This window comes from Pezoporus wallicus, unplaced genomic scaffold (genome assembly GCF_028554395.1).
Source record: "Pezoporus wallicus isolate ANWC-B61680 ecotype Strahan unplaced genomic scaffold, APGP_CSIRO_Pwel_v1 contig_8673, whole genome shotgun sequence".
In the NCBI taxonomy this organism is placed as follows: Eukaryota; Metazoa; Chordata; class Aves; order Psittaciformes; family Psittacidae; genus Pezoporus; species Pezoporus wallicus.
The window spans coordinates 2,675,613-2,690,411 of NW_026637196.1; the positions used below are offsets into that span (position 1 = coordinate 2,675,613).

Below are 14,799 nucleotides of genomic sequence, written 5' to 3' on the forward strand. Positions count from 1 at the left end.
TGGGGCTGGGGGCTCCTCACCTAAAGCACCCAGAGGAGTCGGGCAGGCTGGGGAGGGACCAGGGCTCAGACATGGTGCTCTCCAGCACCAGCTCCTGGTCCCATCCCAAGCCGGGATTCCCACTTTACAGCTCCGGTTTGGGGTGTGTGGGGACAGGATGAAGTGCATGGGGCGTGATGGTATCAATGAGGCTACTGAGATGCAGTGATTTAGGCCTGAGTGTTCTCTCTAAACAAGCAGAGCTGGTGTCACAACCCTCAGCTGAGGACACAGTGGGTGGTTGTAGGTTAGAGCCAGTCAGCCCCCAAAACACAACACACTGCATGGGGAGCTGCGCCAGACTTGCCAGGCAAGCAGAGCTCAGCGCCACGTCTCTGCACCACAGGTTCCACCGCTGTTGATGCAGTGGAAGAAGCAGCAATTGGCACAAGCAGTGTTCCCCCAGCTCTCCATTACCTTGCTTTATCTAATGCAGTTCACAACCTGTGCTTTGCTTCTGAGGGACTGTGAGAGGTGGCCAGAACACCTCTGCCAGTGCTGGAGGGTGCCTGGGGGGCCCTGCAGCTATAACTGGTGCGAAGCAGCTCCTGGGACATGGCTCCTGTTGGCTCCGGTTGTGTGGGGCTGCAGGAGCTTACGTGGCATTAACCCTTCCTTAAGGAGAGCCTTGGCTGGCTGGCACACACGGCATCAGGGGTGACTCGGGGACAACGCACCTGCTGTACGGGAGCTGGGTAAGGCCCTGCTCCTGCCCCTAGAGTCGATCGCTGTTTTGATGCCAGTGATGAGGAAACACCTGAAACTGTGGTTTGATGTTACTCATCAGCCCAGGGCAAGCAGGAACACGCAGCCTCCTGCGGCACCCAACACGGGAGCACGCCTGTGCCTCTGCTTTGTGTCTGCTCCCACTGCCTGCAGCCCATGAGCAGCTCCTGCAGCGTCACGACTGCCAGTACCTGCTCCATGGAGGGGAATGGAGGCACGGAGGGGTTTCTTTGTTCAATAAGCACCTTCCCCCTCAGCTTTGGCATGTCCCACCTCATCCAAGGAGCAAGGGGAGCCCCTGCCCTTGCTTGTTCCATGCACAGCGACCTCCTCAGTGCTGGAGATCCCAAATCCAGGCTGGCCACTGAACACAGCCCTGTGCCAGTGCGGGACCTTCCGAAGCCACAGCCTCAGGCACCTCAAGGCCATTCTGGTTGCTCACTAAGAAAAGGGCTTTCCCAAAGCACAATCTCAGTTTCTTTTCCAGCACCAAGGCTAGAAGGCAGCAGGCGACCAAAGGGGCAGGGATGGGTCAAAGTCTGCATTTGCCAGTGTGAATTTAGGGAAAAAGGATGCAAATTCCTCAGTGAAAACTGGGCAGCAGCAGCAGATCAATACAGCGCCGTGCTCACTGCTGCTGCTGCCTTTCCGTACCACCTCTCCACCCAGATAGTGCGAGCCAAGCTTACAAGACCTTTGAGTGCTCCAGGCGCTCCTAATAGTAAACATGCCCCGAAGCACTTCTTCCTTCCTAGAGCAGGAACTGGGCTGTTTGAAGCCCTTGACATCTCTTGGATAGCACAGGGTGAAGAAGAACAGGCACTGAGCTTACTCACTGGTTACACAGGAGAGCTGGCACAGCCGCTCTGCCAGGACGGTGCCCATGGGCTGCAGGCCCTCAGCTCCTCAAGGGTTACGTTGAACTTACCCAGGTCTGGGTGCACTGTGAGGTGCCCCTCTGCCCCTAAAGAAACCAGACCCTAAGGAAACAGGGAGGCATCACTGCACGGAGCGGGTTTGGCACAGACCTGTTGGATGTGACGAGCAGGAGGGCAGGAATCCCCACGTACAGATCCTCCATGGGATGGCTGAGGAGTGCCTGCATCACGAGTCCTGCCCAGCATCACCTGCATCACTCACCCGGACCCAGGCCCTCTGGAGCTGGCACTGGTTTCAACCAGGCTGGTGATGATGGCACTTGAACCAGGGAGGCGCAGCCACGCTGGCAGAGCGGAACCTTCAGCAAGTCTTGGGAATAATTCCAGCCAAGACCCTTGTTACTTAATGTGCTCCTGACTGGAGCAGGCTCTGGCTGCTCCCAGGTCTGCTCGATCTGCCTTATCCCATGCTGTGGTACAGAAAAGCACTGTCAGGATGGGATGATGTCAGCAGAGCAAGGGATGACTTGGTGCCCACTCCTTCACTGAGCAGCTCTTTTCTCCCACCACACTTGGTGCTTGAGGAATACAGACCAACCCTGGTCAGAAACCCAGGCAGGACAGAGACCCTTTTAGTTCTGGTCTTCCCACTGCATTTCCAAGCCCTGTAACTGCAGCAATACGTGTCTCCTCACAATGGAGCCCTGTTTCACTCCCAGATTTTTCCTACCCTCACTTTCCCTCCTTCTCATCTCTTCCCGTTTCTTCCCTCTGCTCTGCTTTACCCCATATAACCTTCATGTCCTTTGATCCTCCTGCTTCCTTTCCTCCATCTCCAGCCCTATTCCCCTTCTCACTGCTCTTGCTTTTCAGGCTCCCTCCCTTTATCACTGCAGCACCCACCTCTGGCCTGGGGAGAGAAGAAGCCCTGTCCTGGCTGCTCTCATCGATACCCCAGGGCCTGGCACAGCACCGATGCTCTCAATGAGCCTATTTACCACTCCCTCCTCAGTAGGTCAGTAATACTGACAGGGGATACACAGACCCTCACACAGGTAAGGTCTTGGTTTTCTGAGACAAGCCCACATCTCAAATGAACCTCCAGGAGAGGTGTTTGTCTTTTGATGGCTCTGTAATTACCAAGCTTACCAGTGCATGGTATAAATAATTCTCTTTATTGGCAAGTTTCAACTATGTGCTCAGCCTATACAAGACACAATGATGCAGAAAGTTCTTGTCCCAGATAAAAGAGAAACATGGAGGGAAATGGGAGCTAAAGGTAAAGGATAGAGAGAGTCATAGTTTTCAAGTATTACATTCCATTCTGTAGGTGTTACAAACAGGACTGAGGCTTAAAGGAGGATCTGAGTAAGACGGCAATAACCTGGAGACAAGATGTCTGCAGCTCTGGTGTTCTCCTGATCCCACCTGGGTTTTAGGGCATTCCCTGGCCCAGGTCTGACCATTGACAACAAGGATCCAACAGTGTGTCACTGTGAGGCCCCCAGAGACCAGAACCCTGTGGGCAGGGTTCTCTGGAGACCTTTTGCCTTCCGAATGCCATAAACTACAGGATCCACAGAGCGCTTGGGAATGGCCTTTGCTGAGGTAGTTTGTTGGCCAGGCAAGCCTAAGTGCCAAATGAATTAGCTGCACGACAGAACATCCTCCTCTTTCTCCAGGTTCCTGACTCTTGTACATACTCTCTGCAGTAACCCAGCAAGGCTGAACGTCAGAATCCCAAAGGGAGGACAAACGGAGGTGAAGAAGGGTCAAAACAGTTCTGGAAAGACACAACAGATTCTGCCCAAGGGGGCATGGTCCACAAGGAAGTGTAACACCAGTGTTTCAGTGGTTATCTGAGCAGCTCGCAGAGGGAGGCCCCAGTAAAAGAGTGAGTTTTGGTTTGACATCTCAATATGGTACCTTACAAACATGTGTGATTAAAAACCACGCATTTGCCATCAGTGCTTCAGAAGCAAAGAGAGGGCAGGGTGCAACCCAGCTGGGGGAAATGAGAAACATGCACTGCAAATTCACCACTGTTTTCTTTTGGATCCACATGGGAAGGATGCGGATTCCAGAGTTTACTCCCTGTATTAGTGAGGCTAAGAGGGAGGTTTCACTCTGGGTCCTCCTGAATGCTGGTTATGCTGCTTTTCAGGGTGGCTCTGCAATGGTACAGGGAAGATGATGATTTGAAGCCAAGGAGGTCAGAATCGGGATTCATGTTTCTAGACAGCTGGAATACAGATTTGCTTTCTTAAGCCTGGTCAGCCAAGAAGGATAACATACAATATTGTGTTCCCTGCCTATAGCAAAACCATCAGATCTGCCCATAAATTATCACCTCTGCAGTTTCCAACTTAGCAGCTTTTAATCCATATCCCCACCGGCACACACTTGCTGCAACAAAGCCCTTGTTTTGCTCAAGCAAACCATCAGTTCATCCTGCTAGCGTGGTAACTCCTGGCTAATGATGTCCTCCCAGAATCACCCTTGCTGCTCACCCTACCTGCCAATCAATCAGCCCTAGAAGCATTGCCTTTGCTGGGCTTTCTGCAGCACTAAAACCACTGTTGGCCCCATGCAAAGGTCATGAGCTTACTAATGATAACACTAATTCTTCTCGCCAGGTCCCACGCTCCCTTTCCCACTCTGACCACAAGACACCTTTCCAGCTGGTTAAAGAAGAGATTGCAAGGAGGAGGGAAGATACTGCTTCTGCAATCCTTGCTCCATTTCTGAGCGAGGCAGCAGGGTGACTTCTTAAAGCCCTAAGCAACTGGGCTGAGAGCCAAGAACGGCTCCAACACGAGCTTCCTCTGTGGTCTCATCTCCTCCTTTATAACAGAGACTTAAAAGCTACTTATTTCCCACCAATGACAGGCAATGACATAAGAATTAGTTAATATCTTGATGGTGACTTGGAAATGCAAAACACCACAGGTTTTATTACAAACTCACTCTGTATCAGGTATTACAGGAGCAAGAAAACAAACCGATGCAAACCCAGGAGATAAACTTGAGCTTTAAGCTGTCAAAGAGTTTAGATTTCTCCCTTGATTGGAACCTCTTGCAACTGCCAGAAAACTCACATTTTCTTCTGTATTTAGCAAATGCCAATTCCCCTTCCACCCCATTGCTGCTAATTGGGCAGAGATAACCCCAAATCACTCCTGTCTATGTGGCAGCACCATTGCCAGTGGCAATGGTGGGAATGCTCCTTGCCTACTGACTGATACAGCTGCAGAGCCAGGAGGAAAAGCATCCAAACAGCCAGAGAGAGGCAGAACTAGCTAGTAGCATCAACAAGCCTAAGTTAAAATCATTTCTCTGCCTGGCAATGATTAACTAAAGGCAACCTTTAACAGTCTGGAACACAAACGCTGTAACAAAAGGGACATAAAAGTCTATACTTATCTATCTACTCTGATGCTGGAGACAAGCAGATGCCTCAGAAAAGCAGTAATTCCTGTTTCAACATCTCCTGGCTGGTTAACTGCACTCACATTTACATATGAATTTTGCTTCTATCCCTTCTTGAATTGGCAAATAAAACCAAAGGACTTTCCAGTCTCAGGCATAGCTGCTACCCCCAAATAGTGCAAGTGCTTCCAAGTGAGTTCAGAAGCTAACACCAGAAACAAGAACAGGAGAACCATCAAGACAGTGCACCTATCCCTACTGTCTCTTACCAGGAACATACTTGATGCTTCAGAAGATGGTGCTAAGAGTTACCCAAGTGGCCAACTACAGAGAACAACAACCTGGCCAAACAGGCAGTTTCTCCAGGCCATTAAGTCTCTGGGTTTCTAAAGAAAGAAGGCTCAAATTCAGTTTGGCTTTTCTCTCCATGCCTTGAAATGCTCAGTCCTTTGTTTCAATGCTATGGGTTGCTGGCCCAGTGCTGCCTGCCCTATAGGAATGCCCCCCACTGGTGACTAAGTTGATGCAAGGCCATTTTTAGTTTGATCAGTTTTGACATCACCTGCCTGTCTCCCTGCCACTCGAGCTAACTTTGCCTTCCAGCCCTGCCAGCTCCAGAACTCAAACATCAAAAGACAGAGTCAAGGTTATCACAGGCTCAGCTAAAAACTGCACCTAAGAGTCACTTTCCCAACTACAGACAAATGTGAGAACTCGGGATATCACTTCTGAGCTCAGGGCTGAAAATAGCGCACACTCCTACAGGAGGAGTAACAGTCCTTAAGGAGCAGAAGGGCATCCTAAAGGAGAGCGAAGAAAACAGCTCCAAGGATTCCACAGAAGCACACTTGGCTGTGGCAGCAAAGGCACTCTCTCAGGCTATCTAGTGTCTGGAGTATTCACTCCCTCTTGCTCAGAAATGCATCCTTGAAATCCAGGCTTTTCTATCTTCCACTAGGAACAGCCCTGCCTCGCCACCTAGTGCATGCTCTCAAGGGCACTTCACCAGGGACTCACGTTGCGTCTATAGTGGCTCAACTCTGCTCCTACTGGAAGGGAATTTTCCCAGTCCTTCCAGTGGAAACAGGGTTTGCCCAAGTGTTTACACGCAGTAGTGACATGAGGCAGCTCTGGGACACAACCCTAAGCGACCAGAACCTGCACTCTAAACTGAGACAGAGCCCATAATAACAGGAAGCAAAAGACAAGCTCTGCTATCCAGAGTGAAAAGATCGTACATAAGAGATGAGCTTAAACAACAGGATGTGACAGAATGTGATTTCAGTCCAACCAACTCGCTGTCTCTCATTCTCAAGCTCTGATCAGTCCATACCACAGAACTATAAAAGCCTTACCCGAGCACACTGCCAAATGCTCTTCTCTGGGTTACAAACACAGGAAAGAATGGGGGAGAAATGGCAACAGCAGAGACAAGCCTGGCAGATCCTCCAGGTGGGGCGAGATCCAGCACAGCAGGATTGGATCCTCTTTAGAGTTTAGCCAGTGGCACGGATGGTATATAAGCTATGGAAACTGTCCCATTGGATTTTAAAACACAAACACAGCAGAATATCATCATAAAGAAGCAAAGTCTGTGTTAAAAAATTCTAAGGACACAGCATTTTCTCCAGTTCTGACACCTTTTTAATAGAAATCACTTGTTTAGGAAACAAATAGCACTTTTGTATGTTTTTTTCTTTTTTTACAATGTTTCTTACCTTGATCTCATTTGAAGTAACACTAGGAAGACCTCAATAGCTTTTATTTTCCTTTTTAATTTAAAAAAGTTGTTTGTTTTTTTTTTTCCCCCAGATACAAAGATTTTGCCCTTGCATAAAAAAACAGTGCCCAAAACGATGACACAAGGACTCACAAAGACTCACTGTATCTCACTGACACTATTACTTCTAATCTATACCATGCAAGGTCCCATCTACCTCTTTAATTAGACTGTCAGCCTGAAAAACAGCTTTTCTATTCCTTATTTAGTTCTTGTTACCAAAAGAAGAGAAAGGAAGTGAAAGAAAAGGACATTTCTCTGTTCAGTTCACACATCTGGGTCATGTGCTACTTTGTTCAGGATACCTTTGTTGTTTATAAATATAGAAAAGGGTTGGAATCTCATTTTCAAGTAATCGATGCACATTTTCTCTTGGGACACCTCCATCCAATGCTGACCCTGGATCCTGGCCCTCTTGTTTTCCCATTCCCAACATAGGCCTTCTGGATGAGTGTGAGGACCCAAACCAATTCTGCAAAGCACGTCTTGTTGTTTAATGTGAAGAATTAGGATTAACCCAAAGCTGTTGGGACAGTAGATCCTCAGCCTGTGCATGTGCTGGTTACTCAGTGAAAAGTCCATCTCCTTTCCTTTTGTATATCTCCTGTCTAAACAATAGTAAATACTGCTTATTTGATAGACTTGTCCCTTCTGGGCACTGGGATTTGATAATTTATATTTCTGGTATTTTTTGGTTTAATAGTACTGAGAGTTTAGAAACAGGAAAAGCCCACAGGCTCTTTGGATTTGTTTTTGTTTTCCCCTAGCTAAACAAACTGTTCTGCAAATAAGGATTTGAAACCTGCTCTCCTCCCTCATCCCTGCTCCTCACCCCGAACAAAAATAAAACGAACCTATAGTGGCTGTGGAGGCTGCTGCAGGCACACACTGGTGTAAAATATAGAGAGAGTAAATATATTATTTCACTTGGCATGGTGCTGGCAAAGAACCCCCAGCTGGCACTATTCATGTAACATGATCCAAACTTTGCATGTACACACAGAATAAGAAGGATCAATTGGCAAACTCCGGTGCCGCCTGGCACAAGCATCTTCACGCTCTCTCTGGAACCAAAGAACTAAAGAATTCTGCACTTTCCAGAAGAAATCCAGTTTTGCTTTACTAGAGTTTTCGTTATTTTGCTCTTCCTCCTCACCGCCACCTCCCTTGGCTCCTTCTTTAACTTCACTGTGTTATTTAGTCTCATCGCCCTTGTTACAGTTCACCATGCAGCTCTGGGAAGGGGAGGGGGCTAAGGTGGAGGTGGCAGCATTAGTATTGTTAGTGGAGTCCATGCCGTTGGAGATGGCTACTGAATTGACCTCAGAGTTTATGGGTTTTGAAAGGTCGATGCCTTGGATGAGGCGGATCAGCTGTTTTACCTTGTCCAAGGAGCTGTGCATCTCCTTTTGTTTTGCAAGGATGGTATTCTTCATTTCCATGCATTTCTGCAGTGAGACAGAAAAGTGGTAATAAGTTTAAGCTTACAACAAAAGAAGGCAAAAGAAGGAATATGAGATTCAAAGATTTAAATCTTAAGTACAAAGAAAAGGCTGCAGCTACAATTCCAATTTCCCAGGCTAGAAGAAAAAGAATCTCAGGGCTGTGTTCACAAGAGAATTTGTATTTGCAAGCTGGTCTCACCTGGTATGGCCCCCTTTCATCCCAAGGTGTTCTGCAAATGAACACAGACAGCTCCATCCTTTTGTGTTCCTTCCGAAGGGAAACTTCCAATTATATGTTCTTACTATTTTTTCTATTAGTATTGCGTTGCTGAAATTTCTTTAGCTCAGATCTGCAAACTCAGGCATCCTCCTGCAGCTGACTGCTGACAGTGTGTGTACATCCTGCTAATGGATACAGCCTTTGCTTTCACATACATTTTAGGAGGAACATCACTTCCTCCTCTCAATAAATAAAGGGGCACTTGAAAAGAAAAACAAGCCCTTCCTCACTTGAAAACCTTATTTTGTGGCCACTTCTTTCCTTTAGAAGGGGTAGTAACCTAGCTAGCTCCTCAGGGAAGAGTCAGGGTAAGATAAAAAAGTTCACAAATGATGTTTCAAGGGTGAAAACCTGCCTGCATCTTGATTTTAAAACTCTCAGAAAGGAGGAGATGGTGTCTGTAACATGCAGGTTCTTACATAAAGATTGCAACCTTCCTGCATTTTTTAAACCTTTTCATGCTGATCTCCAGACCCTGTTGGTTTCAGCTTTACTATTTTCACCCACAGCTCATAGCTTCATAAAAACACCACAAAATGTAGAGCTAATGTGTCTTTTTGGACAGTTCCAATGAAAGCATAAAGAATAAATTGATCATACAAAATAAACCACTCTCCTTATCTACTGTTAATCCCTCGTGTTAAGGGCTTCCATCTGCCTGGGAACATCCCTGAGGAACAGTGTTGGTGCTCTAGGGCTGCTCAGCTGATGCCCAGCCACTGCTAACCAGAAGGTGACAGTCTTCAGAACTTCTACCCAGCACCTCTCACCACTTTTTTGCTCACAATCATTTTATTTGTATCCTCAGCATTTACGGGTCTATGAACATGGGACACTTTTGTTCTAACAGGCAAAGACAGACCAGAAAGCGCATCTGTATTTAAAAAGTCTGTACTCATGTATCCAGCCTTACAGATGTTGCCCCATGAGAGACTGAAATGAACGGCTCCAACTTTACACTGGCAACTCAAGAGCCTGATTTACATATTAAGGTGAGAAGAGAGAGCAGTTTAAGACGTATGCTCCAACTACTGTGATAAACCAAGGTGGAAACTACAACTTCTGGTTCAAATATGACATTATCTAATTAATATTATGCAGAGGCATGTACAGTGTCCAGCTGCTTACTGCCAAGGAAACACGGCAAGAGCCTGAAAGTCAGTCATGAGGAAATGGTCACTTCTATATTAGCCAAGGTCTAGAAAGCACACCAAGACTGTAAATCTTATTACACACAGAAGCCCAACCATTGTTATTGAAGTAAGCCACTGGAGAATTTGACTTAATCTACTGCCCACAAATCATAGTGCTCCGGGTCATGTTTGTCACCTCCTGATATTTATAGGGCACTGTATGTACAATATATGGTCAGCATGGATCAGGTATAAGTGACTCAGTCTAAGTGTATGTGTCTGTATTTCATTCCTGCTCCCTGTGTCTTAAAAAGCAAAGGAAAGTGCTCACTCAATTCTCAGTAAATCCTGTGGAAGAAAGGTCTAGTACATGGAGTCACTCTACAGTTTTCCCTCTGCATTCTGGCACCAGAACTCAGGTGCAGAATTATATGGGAGGGCAATACTCACCGTTATAGAATTGCTGAGCTGTTTGACCTTCTGCTCTAGTTGTTCTCTTTCCTGTTTTAAATCTGAACTCCATTTAAGTAGTTTCTGTTTTTCCTCTTCTTTTGCTGCAAAATGGAATATTAACCGGAGTATTTAAAATGTTCCTGTTACAATAGTGGGTAGAGGGTCTAAACTGCTTCATGTAAAGAGAGTAACTGTGTTTAAAGTCAATTCAATAATTTTTGTACTGAATCACCCCCCAAATTCCACCTACATACACAAACATCATTTGCTAAGAAGGCTTAACAAATATTTAGACTGCTATTTTCACTTTACTAGTGATTCAGGTTCTTTCCCTTTAATTTCCTTTTGTAAAGAAAGCACCACTCTACCTCATTCCTGACATAACATCTTCCATTATTAAAAGTGAAACAAAAGTGTTGTTCTCCATTTTCCTACCTGCTTTATATGCAATATATGAATGAACAATTGCTAAAGTTCCTGGCCATGGGATTGCTTCTTCCTTCTTTAGCATCTGAAAGAAAAGTGTTTAGAGATTTAGCTGGTACCTCCAAGAAAGCAAAAAGGAGAAAGATGGAAAGACTGAGGATTTTCTTTTATGGCTATCATTAGCCTCAGCCCCGTTGACATGAAGCTTCACAGACCTGTTCTGAGATTTAACAGAGGGAATTATTCACAACTGTATTGTGGCTGCCACAAAGCAGGCCTGTTTCTTACAAATGTCAGCATTTTCTCAAATCCCCTCCATAGCCACAGATAAAGTCTGCTAATGAAACTGAACAACTTAAAAGAGGGATGAAAAGATAACGTATCTGAACCCAAACCTGCCAGCAGACATAAACATTATTTCATGGTTCAGACAAATTGCTGATCTTAGGTGTTCTGGGACAAAAGTTTTCATGGTAGAGAACAGTCTCCACACCATACATTCTAACATCACGCTTCCTGGCCAGTAAAATACAAAACCTTCCTAACTTCTCTTCTTATCAGAATCATCTTAATAGAGTTGTCAAACTCTCTGTAAGGGGAAGCATCATCCTAACAAGCTTTATATTGAAAGGAAGGACACGTATTTTTAATGACTGAATCAGAAGATAGAGGACTTGGTCACTTTACAGTGAAATTACTCAGATTTCCCCCACTAATTTTGTGGGAACCTATCACAGAAATATAAAGATGAGGGACAGATAAGGTGAGAGTGGGCAAGAGCAGGAGCGGGGAAGTGGTAACACTCCCTCCTCTCTTGTAACTACTGACCAAGTCACTTGAGTTTTGCATTTTCATGCTGCTGAACAGCAGGTCAGGCTGTTTTTCTTACACTACCATCTGGCTAACTGAAGATCACGTGGGTGATGAAGCAATATGCTCTATTAGACAGAACACTAACAGCTTCAGGCTGATGATTATCAGCAACCCTTTGCAGCTTCTGCAGCTCCACTTAAGGGTTGGGAATACAATAGTTTACTTCTTTGTCATGTAATTTCAATGCATAAACAGAATGTGAAGATATAATCTGTTCGCTTCAGCTGTATACTTTCAGAGAGGGAGCTGGAAGGAAGAACCCCCAAACTGTTCACATATCCTCATTATACTGATGCCGAATGATATTATTAAAGACATCACTGAAGACAACCTCTCTGATGTTTGATTTATATGAGCAAACAGGGGCTTATATTTACTCTATCTACTGAAGTAGGATAGTGCAAATGTTTTATTTATTTGTCCAGAAGAATATACTAATAACTTTTGAAGAAACGAGCTTCAGATGAACAGCAAGAATTCTACGGGTCATAAAGAACCTTTCCCAAAAGCCTGCATGCTTTAGGCCAGAAAAAACACATGGGTAACACATAAAGACCCCACATGTGAGAGCAAGACCTAAGAGTTTTGTATCTGCATGCATTCCAATAGAGGTAATTTGATGAAATTCACATAAGCCTTATTACAGATCAAACTGATTTGCTCAGTGTCAGACTGCCCTGATCTAGGAAAGCCAAGGGATCTCTTTATTTTCTTTAACATCCCAAAATATTTGGAGTGCATTGTATATAACTCTCCCATTTGTCTGTCAAACAATACCTGGTCTTGACATTTGGGACAGATCCACATGCCCTTGGGAATGGTTTTCAGAGGTGGGTCCAGACAGTCCAGGTGATAAACACGTGAACATGTGTCACACATCAGCAACTGCCCGCTTTTTCTGCAAACACTGCAGAAATCCTCATGGATATCGCCCTGTGAAATTGAGGAGAAGGGATGCGGGGGAGAGAAAGAGAGAGAAAGCAAAAAATGAACTTTCACCTTTGACATCTACATCCCAGCTGAATGCAAAGTTTACAGCACAAACTATTTCTAAGGCGATTCCAAATGGTCAAGCCCTTTCTAGGCTGTGGAACAGAAAAACCAGGCAGGATGTCGGAAACGCTGACATCTGTGCTCCCAAACACTCCCCCTGTCCTCCCAAGGCAAAATGTTACTGCAAACACTTATTACTATAGCTTCTCCTAACAGCTGCTACCCTGTAGCTTTTCTTCTTTAAGATTCCCTCTTTACCCTGCCTTTTTTCTTTGCCTAAAGTGATGAGCTACCCACTTTCTTAACCCTTCTCATTTCTGGATGTAAGCCCAACTCCACTTCAGGAATGCTGATGAGGCTGTCTCTTGCCAGTAATAATATGTAAGAAACCCCAACTGAGTGACTTAAAAGAACACTGTCAGATATTTAGGTCACCTTTAAAAAACTGGAAGGAAAAGGTGTTGTGCTTGTAAATGAAAAAGCAGCATGAATTATGCTCTGAGACAATTCTTTTTACTTCACTTAGGTACCTCAAGTCGCACCAAAAGAGGTGTGACTTGAGATTTTCTCATTCTCTATATAGAGTGGTTTATTTCATCACTAACAGAGGCTGAGAGCCAGGATGAAGGAACACCAAGAGAGGTTTTCTAAAGGGGTTTTTGAAAGGAAGAACTGAAAACATTACTGGCAGTGCCTCTTAAAAAAAAATGGATTTTGTTACTACTGCATCACTATCAGAGACAGTTTTTTATACAGCCATTAACTTCCCAGAAAGGCAAGTCTGTTTTTTGTCACTTTTTCTTCTCTCTCTCCTCCTGTTACTCCCACCTCATGCTTGGAGCAGTGGTGGTGTTTCCGTTTGGTTTTTGGATATTGGAACACAGAGGCGTGAAAGAAAGAGCTCAGCATCCACAGAGGAGGAGAGGGGCACCTCAGCCCTCTCCTCTCCCTGCCTGTGGGCTGTCCTGGCAACCTGACATATTTGAGGCCCCACCTGGTCACTGACTGGTTCAAGTTTCACACACACACTGGATCTGCAAGATCATGATCTTAACACATGCAAATCAAACTGTGTATATATAGAATCACACAACCACAGAATGGTTTGGGCTGAAGGGACCTTAAATCTCATCCAGTTCCAATCCCCTGCCATGGGCAGGGACACCTTCCACTAGAGCAGGTTGCTCCAAGCCCCCACTGCCAGGGATGGGGCAGCCATAGCTTCTATACTCCCCCTGTATGAAATATCAACGTGTGCAAGGCTGCATTTTGCCCTGTATAATCTTTCCATGTATGTGAATAAGTTTTACCAATTTGGAGGGATAGCAGATTTGGCTGTGCACTTACACATTAAGATGCCAGGCAAGAAAAATGACACTAATCTCTACTATGGATAAAATATTAAACATATTAGAAGAATGACACACAAGCAATCTGCTCAGGTTTCTTCCTCCCAGCTCTATTGCTGATGAGGCCTTTCTTCAAAGGGAAGGCTATTCTTCTCTTAATTCCCAAGGTTAGCACTGATGTCATGTTTTGTAAAGGATTAATCTTCAGTGAATTTTCAGTGCCATGTTTTGGTTCCCTAACTCCCACGGATCACTGAGAACTGGGTTATGGTATTACTTCATCCTCTAACACCATGGAGTTCCTCATTGCTAAATGAAGAATTAAATAAGTGACACTTCATGCCTCTTCTGAAGTAATCTGTTTAACCAGGCTGGGAAGAACTGCTTTTCCTCTATCATGCATTCTGTGAGTATAAGGAAAAGGTGGCAGCAGGAGATGTTGTATAAGCTAAAACAAAATCCTCTGCAACCTAAGGACAAAATTAAGAGGAAAATTCTCACATTTTAGTAGAAAATCTTTGTTCTAGAGAATGAGATGTGTTAAGGTGATTTGGTTGCACACACTACACAATGGAACTTAATGAGTGGCTCAGGTGCAAAACTATTGGTGTGTTGAAAACCAAACCTGTTTTGTCTAATACCCTGCAGAAGAGACTGACACAAGTGACACCTGCAGTTGCTTCTTGAGCGAATGCATTCACAAATTTAGACCTGGAACCTCCTAAATTCAGCTGAATGCTGCAAAGCCTGAAGTGACACAGCTGGTCAGCATGCAGTGCGGCTGAACGTGCTGAGATGACCACAAAATCCACAGTCCTACTGGCAATGCAAAATTCAGGGCATTTCCTCAGAATTAGTAACTGGCCTCACTAAAATCCCAGCCACTGTTTTGATTCCGAAGAAATGTCCCTGGTTTTATGGGCAGTTAATAAATATATGCATAAAGGGGAGCTGGATTTGATGTCATGACATGCACCCCACCAATCCCCATGGCA

At 45.2% G+C, this 14,799-nt stretch overlaps 2 protein-coding genes across 12 annotated transcripts in view; both read right to left on the reverse strand.

The window, feature by feature from the left end:
- Window positions 1–14,799, reverse strand: part of PEX16 (peroxisomal biogenesis factor 16) — a gene marked incomplete at its 5' end in the record, with an annotated part of 167,329 nt that overhangs the window by 30,420 nt on the left and 122,110 nt on the right. The window lies entirely within an intron of this gene.
- The window catches only part of PHF21A (PHD finger protein 21A), a 130,299-nt gene continuing 122,327 nt past the window's right edge, over window positions 6,828–14,799 (reverse strand). For all 11 annotated transcript variants that reach the window (XM_057404029.1, XM_057404027.1, XM_057404030.1 and 8 more), the window contains 4 exons: window positions 12,240–12,395; window positions 10,599–10,674; window positions 10,161–10,264; window positions 6,828–8,300 (listed from right to left, as the gene is read on the reverse strand). In XM_057404029.1, coding sequence (XP_057260012.1) covers window positions 8,046–8,300; window positions 10,161–10,264; window positions 10,599–10,674; window positions 12,240–12,395 — 591 coding nt within the window. In that variant the 3' untranslated portion in view covers window positions 6,828–8,045. The remainder of the gene's footprint in view (window positions 8,301–10,160; window positions 10,265–10,598; window positions 10,675–12,239; window positions 12,396–14,799) is intronic.